The 26,348-nt window shown below is 40.1% G+C and overlaps 1 protein-coding gene across 1 annotated transcript in view; it reads left to right on the top strand.

Annotated features, from left to right (window-relative positions):
- The window catches only part of HERC5 (HECT and RLD domain containing E3 ubiquitin protein ligase 5), a 76,774-nt gene that overhangs the window by 5,866 nt on the left and 44,560 nt on the right, over nucleotides 1-26,348 (top strand). Inside the window, exons 5-11 of the mRNA XM_013004837.2 lie at nucleotides 1,888-2,033; nucleotides 5,925-6,001; nucleotides 7,573-7,676; nucleotides 8,664-8,723; nucleotides 8,984-9,077; nucleotides 17,822-18,011; nucleotides 19,883-20,037. Coding sequence (XP_012860291.2) covers nucleotides 1,888-2,033; nucleotides 5,925-6,001; nucleotides 7,573-7,676; nucleotides 8,664-8,723; nucleotides 8,984-9,077; nucleotides 17,822-18,011; nucleotides 19,883-20,037 — 826 coding nt within the window. The remainder of the gene's footprint in view (nucleotides 1-1,887; nucleotides 2,034-5,924; nucleotides 6,002-7,572; nucleotides 7,677-8,663; nucleotides 8,724-8,983; nucleotides 9,078-17,821; nucleotides 18,012-19,882; nucleotides 20,038-26,348) is intronic.

Raw genomic sequence — 26,348 nt, 5'->3', positions numbered from 1 at the left:
GTGTAAGTATCAAACATAATTAAGTGTCTAGACAATCCAAATAAATCTCAATATTAATATGCATGTTCCTTTTTAATGAAGAAATTGAATTAGCTTACTGCTGCCTTTCTAATGAAATACTTTTGTAGATTTTCTGATGCAATTTTTTTTTTTTTAGAAAAACAAGTATTTATTTTATGTCTTTGCGGGCAATAAATGAACACAAATCACAAAGGATTATTCATTGATACAATCATCTTCTCTCACAATTCCTCCAGGCCTCTAAACTAAAACCAAACTCACTTCCATCAAACCAATTCTGATTCATAGCAATTCATAGGACAGAGTAAAACTGTGGATTTCCAAGACTGTAAATATTTACAGGAGTAGAAACCTTCATCTTTCTCCTGAGGCACGGCTGGTGTTTTCAAACTACTGACCTTGTGGCTAGCACTTCAACTTGGTCTCCATACTTTTGACAGCCATAGGTCTTTCACAGTGGCGACATCAGCAGTAGTTTGAATGGCACTTGCTATTTTATGTACTTTAAGTAAAAGAAAACATTTAGGTCCAATTCTTCACTAAACATCATTATTTTCTTCTTGTATATTTAGGGTCAGCAATCTATTGCTTACCAGTGGGGTGTTGGATATTGGTGGAAGACTTCCTCTTCCTGTGGACAATTGTTTCCTCACTAAACAAACAAATCCACACTCTGGCAGAATACACGGTTTTACTGTTACTATAGACACAAAAACCACAATATTTAAACTCTCCATCGATGGTGTGACCGTGTAGCCTCTCTCGTGACCACAGAGTAAAGTTACATGAACGAATATTAGATAATATTAGAATTTGGGGCAGATATTTTTTGTTTGCTGTTTGCATCAACCCAGAAGATCATTAGTAATATTAGGAGAGAAAGAGCCTAATTAGAAATGTCTTCGTGCAAACCTGGGCAGTGTCCTGACTGACCCGAAGAATGGTTGAGTCCTTTGTGGGAAACGGAGATAGTCACTAATCGTTTCTTAGGGTCACGGCAGGGGGTGTTAAGAGGAAATGGGAGCTAATATTAATGAGAACAAGAGAGAATAAAATGTTCTAAAATGATGTGGCGATGATTGCGCAGCTTTCTAATATGTTGTTTTAACAGATTAAAATTCAAAATAAATTGTTGAATTATATGATATGTAAATTAAATGTCAGTAAAACTGCTATTTTTTAGATCAATGTAATGGTGGTATTTGGAAAACCAAGTGGAAGCTCAGAGAGGGTCACCTAATTTAATCTTCTAGAATGGAGAGAGAAGGGAGTCAAGGATGGTTTCCAAGAGGCAGTGACTCTCAATCTAAGACTAAAAGACAAGGAGAAAGCAAAGGGTGGTGATTAGCCATGGCAGAGGAAACAGCGCGTGTAGCCGCCTGAGAAAGGCTGGCATAGAGTTAGACCACCACCAGGGGTCAGCCGAGGCAACTCAGACACACAGTGTTTCCAAGTGTGTGCAGAGTAGAGCTGAGTACCAGAGAGGTTTACATGGCTGGTTTTCTTAAGGAAATCACTAAGCTGTTTTTTTCTGAGGCATCTGTGAATGGACTCAAACCTCCAACCTTTAGAGTAGGTGGTAGTGTATTGTAAGCTGTGATCAAATCTGCTTGGATTCGTGGTGACATTAAATAGAGCAGAAGAAAAACATAGGAGTCACAGAATCAGCCCAGCCACAGAGAAATAATTTGTTGGTTCTCCAATGGCTCATTTCACCTCCTGGGGGCTGGTTAACGCTTCCATTCTTACTGGGTAGCCTAATTTCCGCAGTCGACCATATTGCTACAGGATGGATGATTGAGAATTGACCATATGCTCTTCGGTACGGGCGATTGGGAATTGACCTTGTGCACGTTTACTTACTAGGTCCCACACACTTGCCTATGTTTCTGACTCGGGAATGGTCTTTTCCTTTGGTTCCGGAAGAGAAGGACAGCTGGGAAACTGTGGAACGCAGAACCAGCTGAAACCACTTCCCATGAAGTTGCCATCCAAAGAAGACCTCACATTCGGTAAACTCGTGGAAGCACAGCATTTGGCCACACATCCACCTAGAAAAATGACTTTTCCTAAGTACATAATGTGATAAGGGCAATGATGCATGACTAGGAAAGGCATTTTTCCAACCCCTGGTTTTATAGTTACTTACAAACAGTTTAAAAGAGTCAACCTAACTTATCAAGTCAAAATAAATCTCAAGTTTTCTCTTACCCCTTCCGATCAGAATTAAGGTGAACTGAAATGATATGAAAATAAAATATCCCTTATGGATGCAGAAGCACATGCAACTCTAGTTCCAGAGGCAACGCTGTTAGGTGCCACCAAGTCGTAAGCGACTCACAGCCACCCTGTGAACAACAGGGAAACACTACTCAGTACTGTGCCAGCTCACCATTGTTGGCTATTGTGTTAGGCTGGGCTCTCTAGAGAAGCAAAAAGATGGAGCGAGAGTGAGAGTGAGAGCAAGAGAGGGAGAGAGAGAAAGGAAGACAGGAAGGGAGGCAGAAATTTATATCAAGAAAATGGCTCACACAATTGTAGAAGTGGGTGAGTGAGACGTGGCCAATTAATATGACCCTTCTAGCCATAATTTCTTATGTATTACAATTTTGGACTGTATGCCTGTAGCAAAAGTCCCATTTTGAAGGGAGTTCCCTACTAATAGACAGGATTAGTTCCATACGAATGGGCAGGATTAAGGTGGGCTTTAATTCCTGACCTTAGTAGAGGGTGTCAACCAAGGCACACCCTTTGTTTCGTTACCTTGGAGGTAGGGTCTGTCCAAGCCATGTCTCTGTGTATAAAAGCCATCTCAGAAAACAGAGAGCTCCCAGGACTGTCCGATGAAGAGTATGTTGCAGATCTCCAGCTGAAGAGACAGAGGCACCAGGGACTGTGGCACGGAGACTGTGGAACAGAGTTAAGGAGCCAGGCCTGGAACAAAGACTGAGGCAAGGAACCCAGGAGGCAGAACCCACGGTTAGCCTTGGCTCCGTGGCAGTGAGTGGAGTGTGGTAGTAGAGAAGTAGAGTGGCATGGGAGGAATGGTTGGTGCCAGAAGAGGTAAAGAAGGATGGAGCCTGGAGGCATGCCTGCTCCCTGCTTTGTGGCAATAGGGAAGACATAGGAGGTCAGATATGGCCCCATCCTACTGTTTTTGCGGTAAGTCCAGTCCTGTTCAAGCTCATGGGTCAGACGTTAAGCGGGAAGCTTCTGCTAAGTCATGTGGAAGTTAACAAACCAGGAAGCAGGACGCTGAGCCAGGAAAAGGAAAAGGGAAGGTCACAAGCCGGTACTAGGGAGACAAATGAATCCGAGTCGAGCAGGTCAGCTTTGTGGCTGCGGAGTCTAGTGACTGGAATTTCCCCTCAGTTCTTCCAGCTGGAGAAATGCTGAGTGCGTTCTCTCCTTTTGGTTGTTGAACTCCAGGTCTTTCTGCATTTCATTCTAGTGTTTCACTCTGCCTTCTCAAGCTGCTCTATGAAATTTGTTCAGTTCTTTTGCCTCATCAGTTTTTCCTTTTAGCTTTATCTACTTTCAAGAGCAAGGTTCTGACATCTAATCTTTCTTTTCCTTTCTGTCGCATGTTTTGATGACCTTTTATTAAAATAATCTTTTCACAGTCTTTGACCACTGGTGTCTACTGGATCACGTTACTTTTTATTCTTCTAAATCTGCTCTTGAGATGGTTTCCAAATTCAGGTAGAAGAGACTCAACTTCAGATTTTGCTTCTAATGGGTTTGTTTTCATTTTCTTTGGTTTTAATTTAAACTTGCCTATGAGCATTTGATAGTCTGTCTCACAGTAATCCCCTGGCCTGATTTTGGGTTTATGATATTGGGCTGCTCCATTGTCTCTTCCCACACATGTAGACATTTGATTCCTGTGTACTCTACCTGGTGTGGTCCACATATATAGTCACTGTTTTTGTTGTTGGAAAAAACTATTTCCAATGAAAAGGTCGTTGGTCTTGTGAAAGTCTATTATGTGATCTCTGGTATTATTTCTATCACCAAGGACCTATTTGCCAACTACTGGTGCTTCTTCTATGTACCAGTGAAGGAGCGCTGGTGGTGGAGGGGGTTACAAGTTGGACTGCTAACCACAAGGTCATCAGTTCCCATCCTCTGCCACTCCATGGGAGGAAGATGTGACTTTCTACTCCCACACACAGTCACAGTCCTGGAAACCCACGGGGGCCGTTCTGGCCTCTTCTGTCGAGTCCCTGAGTCAAAATCAACTCACTGGCAACTTTCACATTCTAATCATCCGTAATTATTCATGAATTTTGATTATACGTTCAATCAATTTCATATAGAATAAGTTGGTTAAAAAAAACTTCGGTTTATTTATTTTGGGAACTAGTAGTTTATCCATAAAGTTAAGTAATAGTTGTCTGAATTGATTTATCGTATTCCCTGACAGCATTTTACATGAGGATAGATCTTGAAATGTTCTGTTTGTTAAAGAATGTGACAAAATGTACCTTCCAAAAAAGTTGTCATTTCCAGCAGAGCAGACCAAATGATTGTCTAATTCAAAATGGTCCATAGCAGTCCACTTCAGTTCAATAATATTCAGGGTATCTGTCTTCAATCATTTCATTTTTGCTCCTTTCCAATTTTCCTAAGTTCAGACTTTATACATTTCAAGTATCCATTCCGAATGAAAGTCTACAGCTGTTTCTTCCCATTTTGAGTCATGCCATATATGCAAATGAAAGTCCCAAGGGCGTTGCTCCGTCCACAATAAGCTCCTCTGTTGAGGAGGCAGCTCCTCTCCAGTTGTATTTTCGAAACTTCCAACCTGAGGGGCTCATCTTTCAGCATGCATCAGACAATGTTACTACCGTACTATACGAGAGACATTAATTCCGTGATGCTCGTTTATGTGCCTGGTAAAACTGATCCATGGTCATGTAGAATACATGATGGTAAGCAACAGACAAATGTCGAGATCTATAACCGTATTCAATTTTTTAATGAATTATATCAACCAGTCTTCTTAAACATTTTGGAAAATATGTTCTATTCTTTTCATTTTACAGGAGAATATGGAGACTTTGTTACCTAAAACGTTAACTAGAGTCTTGCAGGAGATAAGGTGTCTAGCTGGATTTGAACTGCGAGCTCAGAACCTGAACCCTAAAGCATAACTGTACTTCTGTTACCTGTTTCTGAAAGTTTAGTGATGACTTAAAATAACAGAATTCGCTCGGTTCTTCTATAGAAATGAACAAGCATTTCCACAAGCAGTTTATACTGTATCTTTTGGGGAGCTCCTTGTAACTAGTTAAGTGACCCAGATGGTGCAGTTGGTCAAGGCATTGAACTGCTAACCAAAGCATAAGGTCAGCCATTCAAGCCCAGCAGCCACTGGGCTTGTGTGTTTTCATGATGATTTACAGTCTTGGACACACTAGGGAGCAGTTCTACTTGGTCATACTGGGTTACTACAATTTGGAATCAAATGAGTGGCAGTGAGCTGGGCTTTGTAACCCCTTAGGTAAACTTGAAGTGCTTATTTATAGTCAACAAAACCAACAGGCATGCTTAGATCTTGAGTTTTATGACAGAAACGTCATTCGTGAGAGTTGAACTCAACTAGGGGACATTCAAATGACCAAATATTTGTTTGACTTGTCTTGTATAGGAACACTTACATTAATTATTCTTGTTAACCGATGCCATATATCTTCCATATGAATCACTTGTATTTGTCAACCAGCCTTTACTCTGAAAGATAATATCTTTGTTTCTTAATTGCTGGGAAATGGATTGGATTTTTATGTGCTTAAGAGTGAAATCATTAAGTCAAGAAGAACCTGAAATTATTTAAAGTGGATGTGCCCCTTTGTGCCAAATGATTTTAAAAATCCATACCTTTTATATATCTCTTGCAGAACAACACAGCTCAGAAAAGGAGTTGATTTTGGTTGCTGGAGGAAATCAAAGCATTTTGCTCTGGATGAAGAAAGAGGTAAAAATAGATCTCATGTTGCCATGAGAAACAGCTCAGTTGCTACCAGCTAAGAGGTTGACAGTTTAAAACTGCCCAGAGGTGCCTACAGAGATAAGCCTGCCTGGCGTTCTGCTTTCAGAGGATCGCAACCTTAAAAAGCTCATGGAAGAGTTGTCTCTGCATGCACTGTGAGTCAGACTGGACTCTGGCAACTAACAACAACAACAAGATGTTCTATAGCAAAAAAAAAAAAAAGATGTTCTATAGCTTGGGATATAAACAACATAAAAGGTTCCGTAATCCGGGCTTGGTGAATTCCAGAAACATCAGGTGATGAGGCTGAATCTTTAGAATAGAATGTGGAGACATTCTCGATCTTTTACTGTCTTTGAGTAACCATAAAAATCAGCACAGATGTCCCCAGAGGATGGTCATTTAGTGCTTGCCTTAGCATCTACTTAGTTTTCTTTTGAGGAGAGAGTTTACAGGGTTTCTTGCTGATGACATTTAGTCAGTGTCTAAGTGAGCCAACAGTTGGAGAGATTGTAAAATGACTTTCGTCAGGGGAACCAGCCTCCAATAACCGAAGGGCCAGAAGGCACAAATGTACGGCGATGATATATAAAGATTACAGTAATGTCACAGAGGATAAGACAGCTAGGAGAGAGACTAGAATAAAGGAGTCAGACACATTTCATGGTAGCATGCTCACCTCAGCTTCTCTTGATGGACCACGTGCAACTGAACGTGTTGCAGAACTGGAAGAAGTGAGAGTGAGTATTTATTATCTTGGGATCTTTACAAGTAAACTTAGGACGTGCATGTTCAGTAGTTGGATACATCACAAGGTGGGCGATCTCTTCACTAAGGGTCCCTGAGCTCACAGGAGAGGAAACCTAACCCCTGTGTGGAGGGAAGGTATAAAGGGGTTGGGTGTCACGGTGGGAAGAGAGAACAAAAGGATAAAGCCTGCTTCTATAGGGAGATACAGTCAACGATGTGCTCACTTGAAGGCAGCATAGCCGTCAGGGGGGAATCTGTGGGAAAGACTTTTAAAGCAGGATCATGTACCCGGACCTTAGCTCTAACTTACCAAAGGGGAGGCTTTCCTACCGTGGAATACCAGCTTTCCAGGTTCCCTCAGTAATAAGTTAGGGAATAGAGTCCTCGTCATATTTCCCTCAGTGTTAGTTTCCCACAGACTTTGCCAACCACTATCATATAACCAGTGCGCAAGCCCCTTGTCCTACTCTGCCAGGACAAAACTCGCCCCTTCCCCTTCCACAGACAGCCCTTTTAGGGTCTCTCAATGCTCAATTTCACCTGAGTTTATCTCATTCTACAAAGCGAGTGTTAGCCCACTCCGAGAAATTGATTGGGGATCGAAGCCAGGCTCCATGGGCAAGAAACGGGCAGCCAGGGAAAGGACTGAGGGTTCCTTGGTCGAATCTCCCTTTCTGATTGTCCCAGAGCTATGTCACCTTTCTTAGGAAGCAGCATTGCCCTCTACTCCTAGGACATCTTTGGAAAGTTGGACATCTGGCGACATTTGTGTTAACAGGTTATATTGCGGTTTTGTTTGTTGACAGAGTTCCTATGTTAATCTGAGGAGGAAAATCACGACGTTGAACGAAGGCACTGTAAAGAGGTGGATTGGTGGTGTGAGCACCAGCCAGCAGCACAGTACAAAAAGGTCCATCCCCTCTGTCTGTCTCCTCGTGTGTCTCTCTAAGGCAGTGTTTCTCAAACTGCCTCTGCAGCATGCAGAGATGTGAGGCTCTGTGGTCCCTGTGGACAGCTTTGTTTACTCCCCTGGGTCCTCCCCTGGGTCTTTAGTGTGCTTTTGTGTATTGTGATTATCTGCGCAAGAAATGTAGTCTACAGCATTCCCAGCTCTCTTTCAGTACGCAGCCTCCTGTGTGTGCCTCTCCTATGCACAGCGGAGGAGTTTGGCCAGCCCCTACCCTGTAAGCCATAGAATGCCTACTTTCTGTTACTCAGCTTCATGCTTGCAAACATTGTCAGCTCCATTCTTATGCATAGCTTTCTAATTCTGAGAAATGGTTGCACATCTCAATGTGCAGATCGTATGATTGAGATGCTCCAGCCCTAGGGGCACAGTGGATTGCCCATTGGGCTGCTAACCACAAGATGCACATTTTAAAGCCACGGTTTGGGAGAAAGTTGAAGCTCTCTGCTCCTGTAAAAAGTTGCAATCTGGGAGGGCAGTTCGATTCTGTCCTGTGGGGCGGAGTTAGGTAAGAATGGACCAATGGCAGTGAGAGAGAAACCAGTCCCCCGGATGATTTATGGCACTGTTTTGTTTCTACGTCCGTGCTACCAAACAGAAGTAAATAGAGGCTGGGGCGCTGCAAGGAGGACAGTGTTTTATTTGCCCACAAAAATACTGATGTTGAGGCAAGTCTTTCTTCTTTCTCCATAGCGCCTTTCTGCTTCCCGTGTGCGTCCCTGAAAGGGACAGAATTTTTTCAAATGCAATAAGCTTTTTGGATGTCCATGGTACAGCTTTCATGCAAACATACGGGAGAAAGAAGTTTAGAAACCTGTTATGAGATGTTTTGCTTACCACGTATCATGGCATACAGTAGGATTGTCCTGATGTAAGGAAGGATTCAATAAGAATGTATTCCTTTTAACCACTGTCTTATTTCTGACACAGGGAAATCAGAGAGATATTTTCATTTCCCGCTTGTCTGACTGGGAGTTTTCTAAAGACAAGGTAATACATAAAATAACATTATACTGAAAATACTGTGGAAGTTCTAAAAAATGTTCTACCAAAAATGCTTGTAATTTTAGATAATATATTCGGTTCAGGGTATTATTTTTCAAGGATCAAATCATTTTATCTCATTTTAAAATTTACTTTCATTTAAATCTTTGTTTTAAACAAAAGCGAATACATGATCTCTGGAGAAAATGTCACAATTAAATATATTTCTTTATATATCCTCTTATCTATTTTTCCTGTTTCCACAGACAAGCTGCAGAACCAATGTTTATTCACTTGGATTTAAACAAAGCCAGAGACACATTTAAGGAGCTAAACAAGAAGGACTGGATTGCTCCCGTGGTACTGTTTTTCACATTATCTATTTAGAGAATATAGCACATTTCATCTGAAAGATTTTGTTTGAGAGATTCTCAGAGACCTTATGGTGTATACAGCTTAAGTAAAATTTAGCATTCAAAAGTTTACCCACAGGCTAAAAGAATTGGTGTTGTATTTGTATATATTACAAATAGTCTAAATAGTTCATTTGGAAACACACACAAACACACACACACATGCCCACACTCTACTCCAGGGAATCCTTTCAACATAGGGCTTTGGGAAGAGAAGTGATTAAAAGACTTGTAGAGATTGGCGCTCCAGAATAAGAACAACATTTATATTAAAAGTATTTTAGTATAACCGTCACCATCACCAAGGAACTGCCTGGATTCTTCCATTGGGCATCTTCCTTTTTGGTAGGTTCCAGAAAGTTCTTATTGCTTCCTTGTTTCAGTACCATTAATGTTTTTTTCCGTTTTATACCTGAAGCTCTCTAGATGTGCATTCTTGATTAAGTTAGCTATTTTTAAATCCAGCATTGAAGGAACCCTGGTAATGCTGTGGGTTAGGTATTGGGCTGTTCACCGCAAGATTGTCAGTTCAAATCCACCAGCTGCTCCACAGGAGAAAGGTGAGGCTGTCTGCTCCTATAAAGATTTATAGTCTCAGGAACACTATATAGGGTCAATATAATTTGGAATTGACTCAATGGGAGTGAGTTTATTAATTTATTTTTCTGTTCTGTCCTATTTTTCTGCTTTTTCTAGGAGTGATCCTGTCAAGGTTCTTCTGGCTCCCTATTTTTTTCTGTCTCACTCTGGTGTTTGCTCTGTCTGTCTGTCTCTTCCTCTGGTGTACACACATGGACATAGACTTGCTCCTCTTCAGTTTACCATTGCCTTTTTATGTCACTCCTATGTTTCTGTATCTTCATCCTCCTTATTCCTCAGTCATGGTCTCTCTCTCACCCATCTTGTAACTCCCGCTCCACTCAGCTCCCTCACCTGTTCTCTCGCTTTGTCTTCCCTAGTCTGCAACCTGAATCTTACCTGAAAATTCACTCACACACACACTCCTTTCTCTCAAACAGTGTTCAAAAGTTCAATTTTGTTAACTTTGACAGCACTACAGTTGAATAGGGACCCAAGGAAAAATGGATTACTAAGTATGCCATGCCATCACACTTTATCTGGTTCCTTCAGCATTTAGTGCTACTTACAACATAAACCAAGAACTAAACTATAGATCATTTTGAAAACATTAATTCTTGTTCATTTTCTGTAGACTCTCTAAAATATAGGGGCCAGTTTTCATTCTCAGTAAGATTCTAGGTGATTATTAAAATGATAGCCATGGAAAGATTATTAAAAATAGAAGGCCCTTTCTGCTTCTATTAAGGGAAGAGGTTAGACAATTTCATTGCTAAGGTCCCTGTCTGCTACTAATTTTCCCTAGGCTGTGCCATAACACCAGCATTTAGTGTCCAGGGGACAGATTCATAGGGCACGCCTCTATGAGCAGGGATTGTTGGGTTACAGGATATCAAGGTTTCTTTCTCTTTTGATCTTATTTGAGATGGATTCACAGAGTTGCCATTCCTTCTTTTTAAACAAATATTTAAATATTCACTCTACTCTGGGTAATATAATGACGATTTTTAATAAATAATGAAGCTCATGGTTTAATAAGTTAGACAGACATAAGTGAAGTTGTAAATAGGAGACAGGTTGTGTTTTACATTCTGGGGCCTTCCCTAGTGCCCAACTTAGAACTTACTACGCATACAATAAGAATTTTTGAATGCATGCATTCAGTCAACGTAAGGACAATGAATGTCAGGTTTACCAAGAAGATTCAGAGCAAGCTAACCAAAAGCAGTAGGGGCTAACTAAGTGTCTACAGTCCAGACAGCCATGCACAATTGTGAAACACCAAAACTGGCTTGAAAAGTTAGTCTCAGTAAAGGGTTTGGGGTGGGAAGTTTGGGGGTATGACCAAAGAAGCCATTGAGATGTGTTAAAATAGAGTGATCACATATGCCTAACTCCAAGGACAGCCTCATCATAGGAATCCAATGTAATACTTTGATATTGAAAAGAAATTGTTTTAAGAATCCATACATTTAGAAATATCATTTAGCCAAGAACCCATTATAAAATCCAGGATAGAAAGCTGCTTAGTTATTTGACTTTGAGAATGTTATGTAATTTCTCCAAGGAGCAAATTACTCATCTGTAGGATGATGTTAATACATCAAATTTGTCATAGGATATGAATACATTATATATATAGCATAATATTTATAAATCATTTAGATCAATGAATGACAAATAACTCCAAAAAATCTACAGCCATAGAGTAAGTTCCAACTGGCAGTAATGCTATATAAGGTTTCCAAGCCTGTGGATCTTTATGAACACAGATAACCTTGACTCTCCCCATCAGAGAAGCTGGTGGGTTTGAACCACCAACCTTGAGATTAACAGTCCCACGCTTGCCCAACATCACAAAGCTTCCTTAATAAATGATAAAAAACCAAACTCATTGCCATCAAGTCTATGCTGACTCATAGCAACCCTTCTGTGAGTCTCTGGGACTGTAACTCTTTATGGGAGTAGAAAGCCCCGTCTTTTTCCTGTGGAGTGGGTGGTGGCTTCAAACTGCTTACCTTGTGGATGGTAGCCCAGTGCCTAATGACTGCACCACCACTAGTTTATCTTCTTCTCACTGCCTTCAAGTAGTTTCTGACTCATAGGGACTACAGTGAACCCTCGTTTATCGCGGTTAATCGGTTCTAGACCCTACCGTGATAAATGAAATTCCGCGAAGTAGGATTCCTTATTTGTAAATCAAATATTTTCGTAGTTAGACCATAGAGGACATGAAAAAACACCCTTTAGTCACCATTACACTCGTATTACCCAATTTATTAAACGAAAAAGGGAAAATACAGTAAAACATTTTGGACGTTACAATTATCATTTATTATTTATTATATTATTTATGGCATCAAGCGTGTACAGTATGAGCCAATCAGTGGCAGTAATGACAGAGCATGCGCTGTTACGCAAAAACCGCGATAGAGTGAAGCCACGGAAGTCGAAGCGCAAAGTGGCGAGGGTTCACTGTATATAGGGCCGGGATGAACTGCCCCTGTGGATTTCCAGAACTGTAACTCTTTCCAGGAGTAGAAAGCCTTATCTTTATCCTTCAGAGTGGCTGGTGATTTCCAACTGCTGAACTTGTGGTTAGCAGCCCAGTATGTAATCACTACACCATCAGGGCTCCATTTAGCTTCTTAGAAGGATTAAAAGGTTATTATTCCAACACATACCTAGTCAAGTTCCAGAATTCTGGTTTGTTTTGTTTTGTTTTTTCCCTGAATAGTTGAACTCTGAATTGGGGAAACCACTGAAATTGGATGAATTGGGAACTAGTGGATTGAGTTTGTGATTAAGACTGGTGGTCCTATGAGAAGCTAATAAGAAACTAGGCTGATTTTTGTTGTGGTGATTTTGATTGTTTAGTTTTGTTTTTAATTGTTAGTTTGATTTTTTTTCTTGTTCTAATACATTCTTATCTTTAGCAATCATCAGGTGTCACAGCCTGAGCCAGAGGGTAGAATGTAGTACTTAATATTGGGGAAGCTGTCTATTAGTTCTGAAACCAGTCCAGCATAATCCTTGGACATGTGAATTCTTCCGAGCTCCTTCCTGCATTCCAATCATTAAATAGCGGAATTCTGCCTGCTATCTACCACTCGTGTGTCAGTTTTGTCGTATTGCGGTGGCCTGCATGTTGCTGTGCCACTAGCATTTCAAATACTAGAAGTGTTACACCCCAAGTGGACAGGTTTTAAGAGAGCTTTCAAACTAAGACTGACTAGGAAGAAGGAAGATACAGCCCACTTTTGAGAAACTAGCCCCTGAAAAATCTTACGACTAACAGTAGAGCATTATTGGATAGAGTGCCAGAAGAGGAGTCTCTCGGCTGGAAAGCGCTCGTGACATGACGGCAGAAGAGCTGCCATATGATGTGGATGGAGTAAATGATAGGACCGTCATTGCTGAAGGGCACCATGCACCATGAAGAGAAACCGCTGCAAATAGCTATTAATACTTGTAACTTAGAAAGTATAAAGTATGAATCTAGGTACATTGGAAGTCATAAGAAATGAAACGGGTCGCATAAAGATCGATATCTTAATCATTAGGGAGCTGAAATGGACTGATATTGGCCATTTTTAATCAGGCAATCATACAGTTTACTATGCCGGGAGTGATAAATTCAAGAGGAATGGCGTCACATTCACCATCACAAAGGGCATTCCAAGCTATATCTTGAAGTACAATGCTGACAGTGATAGGATAGTATCTACCCATAGACCAGGAAATCCCATCAATACACCTGTTATTCAAATGTACACACCAACCACTAAAGCTTGTGATGCAGAAATGGAAGATTTCAACCAACATCTTTAATCTGAAATTGATCCAACATGCAGTTGCTATCAAACAGACAATGACTGCTGATTTGAATACTGACATTTTAGAATGCTAAAGTTGGACACAAAGAGGAAGGGTCAGTAGTTGGAAATATGGCCTTGGTGACAGAAACAACGATGGAGACTGCATTCAGCATCAAAACATACAGGAGGACCTTACCAGATAGAATGGACAGGCATGAAATTGACACCATCTGTAGGAAGAGAAGTTCAATATCATCAGCCAAAACAAGGCCAGGATGGTGTAGATCATCAATAGTTCATAGGCAAGTTCAGGTTGAAGAAAATTAAAACAAGTCTACCCGAGTCAAAAGATAATCTTGAGTATACCCCACAAATGGCAGGATGGTGTCAGAACATTAAAAGATTATCAAAAAGACAGGAAAGAAGAAAATACCAAAGTAGATGTGAGAAGAGACTCTGAAACTTGCTCTTAAATTTAAGAGTAGCTAAATGAATTCAAGGAGCTAAGCAAATTCTCAAAGGACAGCACGGGAAGACAAATTATCACCGTGAAATGTATAAACACATTTACACCTGGAATTAGAAAATCAAATTCCAAGAATTATTAGAAAATCAAAAAGGAAAGAACGCACTACGCATCCCTCCACTTGAAAGAACTAAAGGAAACGTCAGGCCTTGAGTGACAATTTTGAAAGACTCAATGGACAAAATATTGAAGGAACCAGGAAACATCAAAAGAAGATTACAAGGAATATGCGTGAATAAAAAAGAATTGACTGACTTTCGACCATTTCAAAATGGTTGATCAAGAACTAAGGTAGTGGGGGAAGAAGTTCAAGATACACGGAAACTTTTTGCAAAAACAAGGCTCCAGAAATTGACAGAATACCAATTGAAATGCTCCAGTAAACTGATGCTGTGCTGAAAGCACTCATTAGCCTATGCTAGGAAATTTGGAAAACAGCTATCTTGCCAACCATCTAGAACAGATCCATATTTGTGCCCATTCCAAAGAAAGGTGACTCAACAGAAGATCAAACAATATCACTAATATCACATGCAAGTAAACCTTTGCTGGAGGTCATTTTAAAATAATCGTCGCAGGACATCAACAGAGTGCTACCAGAAATTCAATGAGGTAATGTATTAGTCTAGGTACTTTTGAGAAACAAATCCGCAGCAACTCATGTATAAGAGAGTTGTATGTAAAGAAAGTGTGCATCACGAAAACATCCCATCCCAATACTGCCCAAACCAAGCCCAACATTAACCCATTAATCCAACACCAATCCACAAAGTCCTCCACCTCACAAAACAGAGGCAATGATGCCGACTGCAGGAGGAAAGCTGAGTCAGTGAACAGACAAGCATCTCAGCACTAGCAGGGGTCTCCACACGCCTGCTCCAGCACCCAGGGCTGCATCGGGATAGGTCCATGTGGCTTCTCCTTGGAGCTGTCTTGTAGGAAGTCAATCTTGCAAGCCGAAGCAGGGAACTGCTAAGGCAGCTGCACCCTGGTGCAACCATCACAAAGCAAGAGACCCAAGAACTAGAAAGGCGAGGCTTACCACCCATTTATCCCTCCGCCTTTCAATTAGCCCCACATGTGATTATCGGCCAGGTTGGCACAATTAACTAACTCAGATAGTATTGCTGGCACTCAAGATCATAACTGAAAACACCCGAGAAGGATGTTTACTTGTGTTTTGTTTATCATACAAAGGTATTCGACTGTGTGGACCATGGCAAACTGTGGATAACAAGATGAGGAATGGGAATTGCACTGAACTTGTGTTCATGTGGAATCTGTATATGGTTCCCCAGGCATTCGAATAGGACAAGGAGATAATGAAGGGGTTTAAATGGTGAAAACAAAACGTTCTCAAACTTATTTGGCCTACTGTACCATTTGATAGAGAGAAATTATTCAGTGCCCACCTGATCATTCAACAATTTTGAACTATAACCTGTAAACCAAGGTAAAGTGTAGGTATCTGCTTTTACAGCAGCCCTTGATTGCTCTAGCACCCCTCAAGGGGCTGTATCTCTCACTTTGGAAAACACTGATTTAAAATTAGGAAAAAGTGTGCATTTGGGCTGTATCTTTTCACCATACTTATTCCGTCTGTATGCCAAGCAGATCATACAAGGAGCTAGGTCACATGATGAAGAACATGATATCCTTTGCAGCACCAGAATTGGAGGAATGCTTATTAAAAACCTTTGATATGCAGATGACACGATCTTGCTTACTGAAAGGGAAGAGGACTTGAAACACTTGCTAATAAAGATCAAAGAATATATACAGCCTTTGATGTGGATTATATGTCAATGTAAGGAAAACAGAAGTTAACAACTGGACCAATAAACAACACCATTGTAAATGGAGAAATGATTGGAGTTGTCAGGATTTCATTTTACATGGATCCACAGTCAGTGTTGATGGAAGCAGCTGTCAGGAAATTAAACAATGTGTATTGCATTGGACAAATCTGCTGCAAGGACCTCTGTTGTGTTGAACAGCAAAAATGTCACTGTGAGGACCAAGGTGAATCCGACCTGAGTCGTGGCGTTTTCAGTGGCTTCATATGGATGTGAAAGCTGTACAGTGAATAAAGAGGACCAGAGAACATGTGAGTGAATTAGAGTGTACTTGAAGAATATGGAAAGGACCAGAGACTGCCCGAAGAACAAACAAACCTGTCTCTGAGCAAGTACAGCCAGCGTGCGCTTCAGAGAGGAGGATGGAAACTCTTGCTTTCAGATGCTCAGAACCTTTATCAGGAGGAACTCGTCCCTGAGGAAGCGTGTCATGCTTAGTTAAGTAGAGGGTCAGTGAGAAAAATAGAGACCCTCAACTATATTGACTGGCACAACAATGGGCTCAAGTCTAGCAACAGTTGTGCAGATGGTACAGGACTTCATCCTGTTGTGTATAGTGTTGCGATGAGTCACAACTGACTAGGAGGCACCAAACAACAACAACCTGTTATGGATTACAATGGTTGCCCCCAAAATAAAAATAAAAACTCTCACTTCCATCCAGTCAATTCAACTCACAATGACGCTGTAGGACCAGGTAGAATTGCCCCATGCAGGTTTCTGAGGCCATACCTCTTTATGGGAGTAGAAAGCCTTATCTTTTACCCATGGAGCAACTGGTGGGTTTTAAACTGCTGGTCTTGTGGTTAGCAACCTAATATGTACCCACAGCACCACCACAGGTCTAAAGATAAGACTTATAAATTCTAACGTCTATGTCTATAGTTGTAATCCCATGTTGGAATGAGTTGTCTGCTGTTATCCTAATAAGGCAGAATTAGTATAGGGTGTTTCTTGAGTCACTCTCTTACAAGATATAAAAGAAGCAAGGCAAATGGTGCTAGAGATGCCAGGCCACATGGAGATCTCCAAGAAACCAGGCAACAGAAGCTGAAGATACAGAATCCTTTCTCAGCACCAACACACAGAGCATCTTTTCTTAGAGCCAACTCCCTGAATTTGGCCATTTGCCTCCTAGAAGGAGAAAATCAATTTCTGTCGAGCAAAGTCATCCACTGTGGTGTTTCTGTCCAAACAGTCCTAGATAACTAAACCCAGACACATGCCTTGTAAGAGGGTAGGTTAGATGACTTACACTCACAGCAAGCCTAAACGACAGAATAGACCTCTCCCAGTGGATTTCGGAGGCTGCCCATTTTTATGAGAGTCTGTCTTTCTGCAGTCTTGGAATCGCACAGGGGCAGTTACACTCTGTCCTACAGGGTCGCTGTGAGTGAGAATGGACTCAATGGCAGTGAGTTGGGTTTGTAACTTCCTCTAGTCCCTGGAGGTCACCATAGGGTCCCGGTGAAAAGGAAGAAGGTCCTCAAGGAAATAAATTGACACAATGGCTGCAACCATCGGCCCCAGCATAGGGATAGTAGGATGATGCAGGACCGTGCAGTGCTTTGTTCTGTTGTACATAGGGCCACTGTGGGTCAGAACCAAGTCAATGGCACTTAACAACATCTTTCTCCTGTGTAATGACTGGTAAGGGTTTGTTTGAACCACCGACCTTGAAATGAGCAGCTGCTAACTCAGCATTTCAATGGACTCACTCCGTGGCAGTGAGTTTTTTTGTTTTGAGACTTGAAATGGAGTTTCTAAACCTGAGTTTCAGCGTAACTTAATTATTATTTCAGTGTCATGGAGGAAGGAAATTCCATTCTGCCCCTTGTCTCCTTGCAGTAAATTGGCCCAGTGAAAATCTGCTCTGTCCTAAGTGCTTTTCTCCTGCCCTTTGTAACCACAGATAACCACCTGTCTCATGGATAATCGGTTCAGAAACCTTCCAGTGTGTTCTCCACACCAAGAAGCCTTAGAAGTTTTCCTCCTGCTCCAAGAATATTTTGTGATGCAGGATTCTTACAACTGGGAAAGCCTGGTGGTTCCATTTGCAAAGGCTGTTTGTAAAATGAGGGACCAATCTTTAGGAGTTCTGGGTAAGATTGTTCACATTTCAAGGAATATTTTGCCTTATAATGAAATGTATAGCGAAGCTTACTTAAATAATTATAAGTCTATTCATATTTCTACCCCATAGACGTAGACTCAAACTCAACTCACTGCTATCATGTTACATTCTTAGCATAGTCTAAAGATAATGCATCAATAAATCAGTTGATACGTTTTTAGAATTTGCGGAATGGGTTGGCCATGGAGGCTTTTGTTCCCATCTTTTCGTTACGAAACATTTCAAACACAAAGAGAATCTGAGAGAAGAGTCCGAGGATACACGCTCTGCCTTAGATTCAATTAGTAACATCTTGACATATTTGCTTTATCTATGTAGAGGCTACATTTCATTTGTTATGAATTACTTGAAAGTAACTTGAAGACTTCACTCCTCCTACTTGTGTATGCATGTCTTAAGGATATGCAATCGTACCTTACCGGGACAGCATTACTACCAACAAAAATTAGCAGTAATTCTTTTATATTACCTAATACCCAGGCCATACTCAGATTTCCCCATTTTCTCTAAAACGTTTCTTGTACTTTATATTTTAAAGGATTTAGATTCATTGTCTAGTAGTCGATTCCAGATCTGTCTGTTTCTTCCAGTGACTGTACTTGCAATACACTGGAAGTTAAGTCATGGAGGCTTACTTAGATCCTTAGGCTTTCTTCCCACATTCATGGCCCATTCTTATGTTTTCTCTAGTATAGAAAACTTTGTGAAGTGATGAACAGCTATCTTAAAGTGGTTTTTTTTTCAATGATAAAAGACATTTAAAACTAAACATTTGGCCAGGGCACACATACAAGAAGCTGTGCAACCACAAACAATTCTTAATCTAATTTTCAATACAGTATATTATCTGATTTGCCCAAAGAATAGGATTGAGTTCCTCATTGTGCGTTCTCCACAAATTAATTACAGCAGTTTGTGGGTTTTTAACGGTTACCAATTTTTCCTCAGAACAATTACATTCTTATCATTTAGTTACAATTATATTCACTGAAGAATTTATTATAAATATGGTTTTGTGATGATGATATTCAAAGGTAAATAAAAAAGCATTGCTTGTAGGCTTTATATTTTTACCTAGACAGATGGCTTGCTCCAAACAAAACATGTTTAGACATCTTTGTTTTGTTAGGGTGCCTCCCTCCACAAACTCCAATCCAAACAGTGACTTCTGCCAGCATCTGCTGAGCCAGTTCAATTCAAGGCAGCAAAGGGCAGTTGAGAACGTTGTCTGGGGCATGCCAAAGGTTACTACTATCGATTTGCTTCAAGGACTCATGACAGAGGTTTATTATGAAACTTTTTAATAGAAAATGGGAAGTACACAGTTGAGAAAAAGCCAGGAGAGTTATGCCAAGGATTTTCCTCCCATCAGAGCAATGAATGCGCTGTGAGGGAGAGGAGGCTGTTCTCTGAGCATTTCAGTGAGAAACTTTACCCTAAGGACCCGTCAACCCTCATCTTTCTTCTCAGACTTCTTTGTAGTCCCCAAACTCAGAAAGCTCTGAAAAGGATGGCTCTGTCCCTTCCAGATGCCAATACTCTCAAGCGAACAGGACTCTTCAGAGAAGGGTTAGAGAGATGGGAACACCATGTTCAACGTATATAGACCTAGATGGAGGGTAATTGAGAAACAATAGGTTTACATGGTGACATTTTTGTGTAATAAAAGTATGATTTTGGAGCAATAATTTTTTTTACTTACCTTTGTATTTTTAAAAATATTTTGTCATCAGTTTTAGAAAATATTAACCATTTTTTATCAACAAGAATGTAAGAGAACCTACACTTTGTTTGTAGATATTCTCTAACAATTATATTTACCTTCTTTATATCCTTCAGAGACTTATTGGGCATCTTGGGAAAAATCTAATTTTGACAAACTGGTTCAGATGCTGAAAAAAGCCATTGTATCACAAGTGGTTTCTTGGGAGAAAACTGATATTGATCCAACTCATATTCAAGCTCTCCTAGAAGTATTGAAAAAGCTGCACAGGGTAAGGTTTCATTGAAAAACTTAGATATCTTTATTCAATAGTAAAAACACTCTGTTTTAATGGTCCTGACCCATAATTAGGTTCACATTAAACATTTCAGGTTTATATGGCCATTTAAAAATGTTATGTTTTTTTAAAAATATCATGCATATTAAAATGTGTATATAAAATATGTATCATTTAAAGAATAGTAATAAGCATTAGTGTCGCTGATATTTTAAAAAGCAGACATTTCTAGTACTTTAGAAATGCCTGTGAATCCATCCCCTCCAAACTTTACCATGATCTGGGAAGTTGGGGTAATCTTTATGATTTAAGACTGTGTATATGTTTCCGTAGATAATATGTTGTGTCGTATAGTATTTATTGAAATTTATATTAATGTAACACATGCATCTCACACTCACATATTGTTTCATCATTTTACCCATATTAATGCTTAAAGCAGCATGTCATTCAGTTTTATTTCTGTATGGTAGTGCATAGTGTGAATATACCATAATATTCTTTTCCAGTCTTCTGATGATATTTGCAAGTAAGTCAAAACACATTGCTACAAATAAAAAATCTAAAAAAAAGTCTTTGTTAAACAAAAACATCACAATGTGAAGCTCTTGTTTCTCAACACAGCCTCTAGTTTGGTCTGTACAGTACTGGAGGAGGCGTTTCTATCTCACTAACCCTTCCCTGGAGAATGCTACCCTCTGATTTACACCATTTCACAATGGTGGCACTGGCACCCTCAAAGGACTCAAATTGTGTTCTTTTTTAATGTTCTTTGGGTTTGGAGACCAAAAAAGTCTGAAGGGACAAGATTAAGGCTGCAGCGTGGATCACGTAAGATTTCCCACTAAAATTCTCTATAGAACATCCCTTGTTACCCTTAAATAATGAGAAGGTGCATTGCTATAATGGGAAAACAATTCCTTGGCACAACTTTCCTGCCCTTTGTCTCAGCCATGCAGTTTTCCTTTTTCATAATATGCCCTTCAAGAAAATCCTTTAAGATTAGTAACCTTTCTTTCTTCTTCTTTTTTTTTCCGGTGCACATCTTTTCTGATTTTTAAACCATGCAACCTCCCCTTGTTCTGTTCTAAAGATCATCCTTTGATCCATGTACAGGTTCTGCAGGCGCACAAATGAAGTTTTCTGGAATTTTCATTCTTCTCAGTGCTATTCATAGTTTGGTGTGATCCACACTGTTAAAGGCCTTTGCATAGTTAATCAAACACAGTAAACATTAAAAAAGAAAAAAAGAGATTCGTAACCTTTGGAGTCCCAAAATTAAGTCACACATAACCTTCTGAAGTGCCCTAGCTGATTTGAATTTAACTAGCTTAGCAGATCCTCTTGGAAAGCAATGCTTTGATTGAGCTATGTTCTTGACGGCATTCCAGTGAGCCAAGCCCAAACCGAAAACTAAGTTCACCCCATTCAGTTGATTCTGATTCAGACAAGTCTATTACTGGGAAGACATATCCGCAGCCACCCTCTAATTGCAGAGAAATCTTGAAATGCAGTGAATAAACCCATGCATTCATGAACTGGAACTCTATTAGCAATTGAAATTCTTTGGGGTTTGTTTTCACCCCTCCCTAAATCGCATAGACATGCTATTGTAAATATTTGTGTACATATTTCTTGGTGTTCCTGTACCAAGAGTTGGTTTGTAATGCACTTGATAGGTTGAAGGATGTGTGTGTCTTCTTCACTGGTGATGGCAAAGGTCTCTAAAGTAGTTACACACATTTAAATTCTCTCCAGGACTTGGTGAGCATTATCTATATCTTATCTTAAAATTTTGAAAATATTTTAGGCGTGAAATAGTGCCACATAATGGCTCCCGTCATATTTCCTTGGTTCCAATACAATCAGCCATCTTTTCATATTTGTTGGTTCTTTTTCTGTGAAATGTCTGTCTTTGACTTTTGTCTATGTTTAAATGGATCATTTACATGTTTCTTACTAATCATCCAACACTGCTTTTGTAGCTTGAAAGTAAACACAGGCAATTTGTAAATTAATGGTGTGGCTATAGTCCAATAAAACCTTACTTCCAAAAAATTTGGAGAAACTGGTTTGCCCCAGATATGAGTATTATAACTAAGACTCAGAGTAAGAAAACAAATGGAGAACCATATACTTTATGAAGGGTCATCAGAAAGTTGAAGAGAAAATTCCATTTTCTTTCAATTCCATTTTTCACAAACTTTTTGAATCCTCTTTGTATGTCTAAATTTTTGAAAGTTAAAAATAGCGGACAAACTGTTTTTCAAAAAGTAATATATACTATATCCACCCATCTTAGCCAATAAGCTAAGGAGAGGCCAGATTTAAATTTAGAAATAGTGGATTTTTAACATCGTTCTGGACTGAAAAATAGAGGTTTGGAAAGAGCCTTCCCTCAATCTGGGGCCCTGATGAAGCATTGGAAGCACTTACTCATTTATTCCAAGAAATTTGGAAAACTGGTACTTGGCCAAGTGACTGGAAGAGATCCATATCTGAGCCCATTCCAAAGAAAGGCAACCCAACAGAATGCTCAATCTATAGAACAATGTCATTGATATCATATGCAAGTAAAAGTGAACAAAAGATCATTCAACAATGATTGCAGCAGTACATTGACAGGGGGGTGCCAGACATTCAGGCTGGATTCGGAAGAGGACAGGAAACAGGGATGACATGGCTGATGTCAGATGGATCTTGGTTAAAAACAGAAGGCATACCAGTGAGATGTTTGCCTGTGTTCTAGTAACTATGCAAAGGCACTCTGTAGTTTGGATCATAACAAATTATAGATAATATTGCAAAGAATGAGAATGCCTGATAACTTAATTATGCTCCTGCAGAACCTGCACATCAACCAATAGAGTTATTGTAAGAGATCAAACAGAACAGAAGCTGCATTAAAATTAGGAAAGGTGTCTTTCAGAGCTTATCCTTTCACCATCCTTATTCAATCAGTGTGCTGAGCAAATGCTCCAAGAAACTGGATTAAATGAAGAAGACGGTAGCATCCTGACTGGAGGAAGGCGACGCCTAACAAGCTGAGATAATGCCGGTGAAGCAGCATTGCTTCCTGAAAGTGAGTAGGGCTTGGAGCACCTCACCGATGCAGCCTTCAGTGCGGATTAACTTCACTGTAAAGAAAACGAAAATATGCACAACTTGACTAATGTACAGCTTTGTGGTAAATAGGAAGAGACTGAAGTTGTCAAGGATTGTAGTTTATTTGGATCCCTAACCAATACTCATGAATGAAAGCAGCAGTCGAGAAATCAAACTGAGTATTACATTGGGCTAACCTGCTGCAAAAGATTTCTATAAAAGGTTAAAAAGCAAAGATAACCGGTGTTTATTCATTTGCTTTCTGTGCATGTGAAAGTTAAACAATGAATAAGGATAAGCCAAGAAAAATTGTGAACTGTTGTGAATAATGCTACAGTGAACATTGGTATCCACATGGTTTCATTCCTACTTTGGAGTCCACCGAGTATATACCAAGGAGTGGAATTTCTGGGTTAAAAAAAACAACAACCCACTTCCATTAAGTCAGTTCTGACTCATGGCAATCCTATAGGACAGAGTAGACGGCCTCTTTGGGCTCCTGAGATTTGAAATTGTTATGGAAACCATAGCCCACTCAGCACCAGTAAACAGGCTAGGGAACAAACCTCCCAAACCCAACCTGGCCTCTGCTTGAGCCCCACACAGCACCAGTGACTAAGCTCTGGAGTGCACCTCCATGGCATCAGCAACCAGGTTCTGGCAAAGCACTCCTACCCCACACCAGAGCCAGACACTAGCACCAAGGACCAACCCCCATGGTGCCAGCAAGGAGACTCTGCAACACAAGGCCCAGAGGCCAGTCTGCGTCCACCTCAGGTCCACACCTGGCACCCAGATATTTTCACAACTGCGTGCCCAGCTCTTGCTGACGACAGCTACAAAGCTCTTAGAACAAGGAAACAGTCCATCCAAGTGACTTTTTTACCCCACTATTTTTTCTTTTTCCCCTTTAACTAGCAACTCGCGCCTACGCTTTCTCTTTCAAAAACTCCCTTTGTTGTTTTCTATCTCATATTTTTTCAAATGACCTTTATTTTTTTTCTCTTTCTCTTCCTCTCTTTTTTTCTCTTGTCTCTTCTTTCTCCCTTCTCATTCAACAGTTTCTCTTATTCCATTCCAGGACCACCTGACAGAGCCAACTAACCCACATGACTCATCAGCCCACCCAACACCAACAGCTGAACCACAATGCAGTCAACATAGTACACATACATACCACCGTCAATTGCAGCAGCCAATCACAGTACAATTACACGCCCAGAAAGCCAGGAATACAAAAAATACACAGATTCAGATGAATATTCTGAAGAAAAGGCTCTGGAACTAGCAAAAAATAAAATTTTCAAAAATGGTATTCAGATACATTCAAAAATGGAGGAAATGTTTGAGAGAATAATGGCAAACAATAGAAACCCTACAGCAAGTAAAATTTCAGAATATAAATAATCAGAAAATAATAATTCAAGAAGGTGAGAGAAAACCCTACATAGGATAGACCCCAGAGAAAGACATGGCATCATATTGTAATCAAAGGACTCCTAGAGCAGCTAAGGAAAATAGAATAGTCAACTACAAAGGAAAACCAATAAGAATGAGCTCAGATTTGTCAACAGAAGTCATGTAGGCAAGAAGACAATGGAGTGACATATGTAAACACTTGAAATGAATTGCCAACCAAGAATCTTCTGTCCATCAAAACTATCCCTCAAATATAAGTGAGAGAAAAGGGTATTTCCAGACAAGGATTAATTAAAGGAGTTTTTAAAAGCAAGACCAGCATTACCAAAAATACTAATGGGAACACTTTGAACAGAGACTCAACGATAGCTGCAGAAAAACTTGAAAGCAACATACAGGACAACACCACTCAGAAATCAACACACTGAAAACAGGACTCAAAATAACACAGAAATAAAGGAAGAACAAAGAAACCAATAAAACCACAGAAACAAAAATATCTCACAGCATAGTAACAGGAAACCCAAACATATCCATCATTGTTCCTTGCTCACCTCAAGGCAGTAGGCACTCCTATAATGCTGTTCAGCAAACTTTGATGGAAGTTTCTGACCAAGATGAGTGGGATATGTCTATCTGGGAGAAGGTAATTTCATTTCTGGTGGTGGATAAACTAGGGATGGGAACCCTGCTCTGGAGGAAGCATTTAACATCACTAGTATGGACCCTCTAGTGGAAGAATCCACTCTATATTACATGAATGATCGTATGTGTGTATTTGACTAACTTTGTTTAATGCTTCAGAGACCTGGGCCTCATGCTATATGCTCCTGGGGTTTTAGATTTGGCCTTTTCAGGGTGTATAGCATTCTCCATAGGCTGCAACAAATAAATCTGGATTTGGTGAACCAGACTTTACTTTAAATACACCTATTGCAGATTAAAGAAACTAAAATACTCCTTTAGATATAAAACTGAAGCACCCTAGGGTGGGAAGAAGCAGGTGACAGCTATCCAAAGGTCACGAACTCAGAAGTCCTTGGACTTTGGTTCCAACTCTCACTTTCAAGGGTGCTCAATAACTGGAAAATTAAGATCAACATATATTTGCTATTTTCTTTCTTTTTTATTTTTTTGCTTTTCGATACATGGCTTAGTTCTGAACAAGCATAGTTTTGCCTTATTGAATGGACGTTACCAAAAAACAAAATCTTTTTTAAAAATTATTTTATTGGGACCTCTTACAACTCCCATCACAATCCATACATACATCCATTGTGCCAAGCACATTTGTACATTTGTTGCCATCATCATTCTCAAAATATTTTCTTTCTACTTTGAGCCTTTTGTATCAACTCCACATTTTCCCCCTCCCTCCCTCCCTCTCTCCCTCACGAACCCTTGATAATTTACAAATTATTATTATTTTGCCACGTTTTACACTGTCTTACAACTCCCTCCACCCACTCTTCTGTTCTCCGTCCCCCAGGAAAGGGGTTATATGTAGATCATTGTGATTGGTTCCTCCTTTCTTCCCAACCTTCCCCTTCCCCTTCTGGTGTCTCTACTCATTATTTGTCCTGAGGGACTTATCTGTCCTGGATTCCCTGTGTTTCCAGCTCTTATCTGTACCCATGTATATGCTATGGTCTATCCAGATTTGTAAGGCAGAATTGGGATCATAATAGTGGTGGGAGGAAGCAATAAAAAACTAGAGGAAATTTGTATGTTTCATCGGTGCTATACTGCACCCTGAATGGCTCATCTCCTCCCCCAGACCC

Source organism: Echinops telfairi, unplaced genomic scaffold (assembly GCF_000313985.2).
Source record: "Echinops telfairi isolate 266 unplaced genomic scaffold, ASM31398v2 ScPeMD7_7468;HRSCAF=8506_0, whole genome shotgun sequence".
In the NCBI taxonomy this organism is placed as follows: Eukaryota; Metazoa; Chordata; class Mammalia; order Afrosoricida; family Tenrecidae; genus Echinops; species Echinops telfairi.
This window is presented reverse-complemented; position numbering and strand designations above follow the sequence as displayed.